Consider the following 5,000-nt stretch of genomic DNA (forward strand, 5'->3'; position numbering starts at 1 on the left):
AGCCAGGAACCAGTGTGGGTCGGACCATTGACTGGGAACCGGGAACACGTGCCGACTGGACCGCTGACTGGGAACCAGGAACCAGTGATCGTGTCCCAGCTAGTGAGCCGCTCAACAGGTTCAGACCTGGTTGAACTGCACACGTTTTACCCAGCTGATATGATGCAATATGACGCAGACGCATTTCCTCCTTTTAGCTTCCTTGTGAAAACCAGGAAACAGGTTGTTAGACATGCAGAGAGACGAGCGATAAGATTCACCTTCAGAACCTAAACCACCACTTCCTCTAAGAGACCACATCTGCAGGAGGGAATACTGGGAATACTGGGAATACTACCACTTCAACCAGCTGAAGAATCCACAGACTGAACGAGAGTTTTACAAGAACAAAGACTCAACAAAAGGTGAAAGTAACTCTGAGAGAACAGGGAGTGGCTGAGCCGTCTTTCTGCTGCGTCTTCAGCTTCACTCAGAGATCAAATGGCTTCCAGATTAAAGGAAGATCTCTACTGTCCGGTCTGTCATGAGGTCTTTAAGGAACCCGTCACCCTGTCGTGTAGCCACAACTTCTGTAAAGACTGTCTGCAGAACTGGTGGAGAGAAAAACAAACACAAGAGTGTCCAGTTTGTAAGACAATATCTTCAAAGTCAGAACAGGCTTTGAACCGGGTGTTGAAGAGCCGGTGTGAGGCCTTCTCATTGGAGAGCGATCAGGTAGAAGATCTCTGCAGTCTGCACTCTGAGAAACTCAAACTCTTCTGTCTGGACCATCAGCAGCCGGTGTGTCTTGTCTGCAGAGATTCAGAGAAACACAGCGACCACAGATTCAGACCCATCGATGAAGCTGCTCAACAACACAAGAAGGATCTTGAGACAACTCTGGAGATCTTAAAGAAGAAGCTGATGGTTTGTGAAAAAGTTAAAGGGGAGTCTGATCAAACAGCAGAACACTTGAAGGTCCAGGCCCGACGCACAGAGAAGCAGATTCAGGAGCAGTTTAAGAAGCTTCACCAGCTTCTAGAGGAGGAAGAGGAGGCCAGGATGGCTGCACTGAGGGAGGAAGAGGAGCAGAAGAGTCAGATGATGAAGGAGAAGATGGAGGCTCTGAGCAGAGAGACAGCAGCTCTTTCAGACACAATCAGAGCCACAGAGGACGAGCTGAGAGCTGAAGACGTCTCATTCCTGAAGAACTACAAGGCTGCAGTGGAAAGAGTCCAGCAGCGCCTCCTGCTGGAGGATCCACAGCTGCTCTCAGGAGATCTGATAGACCAGGCCAAACACCTGGGCAACCTGGCCTTCAACATCTGGAGCAAGATGAAGGACGTGGTCTACTACACTCCTGTGGTTCTGGACCCAAACACTGCAGGTTCAGAACTCATCCTGTCTGAAGATCTGACCAGTGTGAGACCAGGACAGAGACAGCAGCTTCCTGATAATCCAGAGAGGATTAACTTCTGGTCTGTTCTGGGTTCTGAGGGATTTGACTCGGGGACTCACAGCTGGGACGTCCAGGTTGGAGACAGTACAGGCTGGTCTCTGGGGGTGATAGCAGAGTCTGCCCAGAGTAAGGGAAACATACGGTCTGGATCATGGAGATTACGTTTGTGTACTCAGCACGCTCCCCATCATCGAATCCAGACCCTGATCTCGTAGTGGAGAAGAATCCCCAGAGGATCCGAGTGAATCTAGACTGGAACAGAGGAAAGCTGTCCTTCTCTGATCCTGATACCAAGACACACATACACACCTTCACACACACATTCACTGAGAGACTGTTTCCATATTTAAGACCTGAGGACCAGCTGAAGGTCTCACCAGTGGAGGTCTCTGTAACCGTAGAGCAACAGGAGGGTCACGGTATTATATGTAATAATCAGTATTCCCTCTCTGAGTATGATGAGGAGGAGGGTTATGATGATATTGATGATATTGATGATATTGATGATATTGATTATGATGATGATGATGATATTGATGATATTGATGATGATGATGATGATGATTATGATGATGATGATGATTCATTTAGATGATGATGGTAACATGATCCAGATAAACTCAATGAACTTGGACCAAAAACCAGGTTTACTGAGGAAAACCTGGATCCGTCCATGTGAATGTCATGTTTACTGCTGTGTGAACACAGATTATTATTGTTTTGATTATTATATTATTATAACATCATCAGAAATAATAACTGCTGTTTCTGAATTATGAAGCCGGTCTTATTATGGAGTCACAGTTTAAAGCTCTTCAATCAATACTTACAGTTCAGTAATGAAAGTCACTCAACATCAAGTTCAGCAGGATTCTGTCATGTGACACTGGAAGTTTGAATCATTTTACACGTAAATAAAACATCTGGAGTCTGAATGAAGCTGTTTTGTGTTTGTGTTTGTGGAGGAGAGAAGAAGAAGAACGGTATAACAGCTGATTAGAACATTTTTCTGAGAGACAGTCCTGAACCTGGGGGTGACTGTGGATAAGTGGAGAGCAGGGCAGCTTTTCAATCAGAGGGTCGGCGGTTCGATCCCTGGCTCTTGCTCTACTAGTGTCAATGTGTCCTTGAGCAAGACACTTAACCCCAACATTGCTCCCGTAGCTGCGTCTATGGTGTGTAGATAGATACTGAATTTCAAGTCGCTTTGGATAAAAGCGTCTGTTAAATGACTGTATTGTAATGTAACCTGATCCTCTGCTGTCTGTCAGGCCGCTTCCTGGAGATGCACATGTACATGACGTCAGCGCTCAGTAAGAACGACATGAAGGCCATCGGCCTGCAGATGGCGCTGGACCTGCTGGCTGAGAAGGAGAAGAGGGACTCCATCACCGGACTGAGGACCAGGACCCAACCTGGACGCCCTGAGTGGGGGAAGGTGAGGACACACTGATATGTAGACAATAAATGTACTAAACATAATATATATATATATATATATATATGTTTATTACATTTATATATATATATATATATATATATATATATATACTGTATAAATATCTAATATGTATATATATATATATATTATATATATATACATATTATAGATTATATATAAATATATATTATATATTATAATGTGTATATATATATAAAATATATATATATAGCATATATATAATATATATATATTAAATATATACATATTATATATTATAATATGTATATTTATATTATATAATATATATACTGTATATACATATTATGTATTTTATATATATATATATATATATATATATATATATATATATAATATTCCAGACCTGGTTTAACAGAGGTTTTCTTTATTCATGTTTAAAGGTACAGTACTATTTAATACTGTTATAAATAGAGGTGAGGCCTAATATTTGAGCCCTTTAAAGAAGAGGTTTATTTTATCAAAAAATTAAATATATATAACAAATATGTACATGTATGACTGTGTCAATGAAGCACATTGGTGCTGGTTGCTCCTCACCTGTAGTGAGACAGGTAGTGTTGTGTTCCAGGTGTTCCAGAAGATGTCGGAGGAGAACAAAGGGAAAGTCCACGTGTTCTACTGCGGCTCTACGGCTCTGGCTAAAGTCATCAAGGCTGAATGTGAACACTTCAGCTTCAACTTCTACAAGGAGAACTTCTGAAGAAGAACAACAGTTGAAAAAGAACAACAGTTGAAGAAGAACAACAGTAGAAGGAGAAGAACAGAAGAACAACAACAGTAGAAGAAGAACAGTAGAAGCAGAACAACAGTAGAAGAAGAACAACAGTAGAAAAACAACAGTAGAAGAACAACAGTAGAAGAAGAACAACAGTAGAAGACAAACAACAGTAGAAGAACAACAGTAGAAGAACAACAGTAGAAGCAGAACAACAGTAGAAGAAGAACAACAGTAGAAGAAGAACAACAGTAGAAGAAGAACAACAGTAGAAGACAAACAACAGTAGAAGAACAACAGTAGAAGAACAACAGTAGAAGGAGAACAACAGTAGAAGAAGAACAACAGTAGAAGAACAACAACAGTAGAAGACAAACAACAGTAGAAGAACAACAGTAGAAGAACAACAGTAGAAGGAGAACAACAGTAGAAGAAGAACAACAGTAGAAGAACAACAGTAGAAGAAGAACAACAACAGTAGAAGACAAACAACAGTAGAAAACGAACAACAGTAGAAGAAGAACCGGATAATCCTTTAGGGAGAAGAACAGTGTTTAATCCTCACTGGTTGTACTGGTCTGGTTGTACTGGTCTGGTTGTACTGGTCTGGTTGTATTGGTCTGGTTCTACTGGTCTGGTTGTACTGGTCTGGTTGTACTGGTCTGGTTGAACTGGTCTGGTTGTACTGGTCTGGTTGTACTGGTCTAGTTGTACTAGTCTGGTTGTACTGGTCTGGTTGTACTGGTCTGGTCATTCTGGTCTGGTTGTTCTGGTCTGGTCGTTCTGGTCTGGTTGTTCTGGTCTGGCTGTACTGGTCTGGTTGCACTGGTCTGGTTGCACTGGTCTGGTTGTACTGGTCTGGTCGTTCTGGTCTGGTTGTTCTGGTCTGGTTGTACTGGTCTGGTCGTTCTGGTCTGGTTGTACTGGTCTGGTTGTACTGGTCTCATATTGTGTATGTGTATGTTGATCTGATCTTTGACACTCACCACAGTTCAGGTTCATTAAATGTTTATTGAACTTTCTTGTGTTTTCAGTGATTTCCTACATTTCCCAGAATGCATCTCAGAGATCCAAATAGAAGCAGTTATTATAGTTGTATTATACTTGTTTATAACGGTCAGACATGCAAAGAGGAGATAGAGACGTCTCAACATTTACTCTCTTCATCAATAAATCATGAAGTAACATCAAAGTAAAGTACAAGTACCTCAATAAAGTACTTAGTTACTCTCCGTCCTGAAGACCTCTGCTGTCAGTAGAGCAGCAAACAGACGAGCCAAGACGACTGAGACGCACCTGAGCAGGTGTGTGTGTGTGTGTGTGTGTGTGTGTGTGTGTGTGTGTGTGTGTATATGTGTGTGTGT

General features: G+C 41.8%; 2 protein-coding genes across 2 annotated transcripts in view; both read left to right on the forward strand.

Annotated features, from left to right (window-relative positions):
* Positions 1-4,615, forward strand: part of nox5 (NADPH oxidase, EF-hand calcium binding domain 5) — a 13,121-nt gene extending 8,506 nt beyond the window's left edge. Inside the window, exons 14-15 of the mRNA XM_068723948.1 lie at positions 2,710-2,876; positions 3,490-4,615. Of these exons, the coding sequence (XP_068580049.1) occupies positions 2,710-2,876; positions 3,490-3,621 (299 nt within the window). The 3' untranslated portion in view covers positions 3,622-4,615. The remainder of the gene's footprint in view (positions 1-2,709; positions 2,877-3,489) is intronic.
* LOC137881816 (nuclear factor 7, ovary-like) lies at positions 219-2,377 on the forward strand. The gene is made up of 2 exons (XM_068723949.1): positions 219-1,600; positions 1,639-2,377. Exons 1-2 carry the CDS (start codon positions 481-483, stop codon positions 2,031-2,033), a joined length of 1,515 nt encoding a protein of 504 aa, XP_068580050.1. The 5' UTR covers positions 219-480; the 3' UTR covers positions 2,034-2,377.
* Positions 4,616-5,000: the final 385 nt, after the last annotated feature.

The sequence above is a fragment of the Cebidichthys violaceus genome, unplaced genomic scaffold (assembly GCF_023349555.1).
Source record: "Cebidichthys violaceus isolate CVI_PGR_0920_01 unplaced genomic scaffold, fCebVio1.0.p SCAF_3, whole genome shotgun sequence".
Taxonomy (NCBI): domain Eukaryota; kingdom Metazoa; phylum Chordata; class Actinopteri; order Perciformes; family Stichaeidae; genus Cebidichthys; species Cebidichthys violaceus.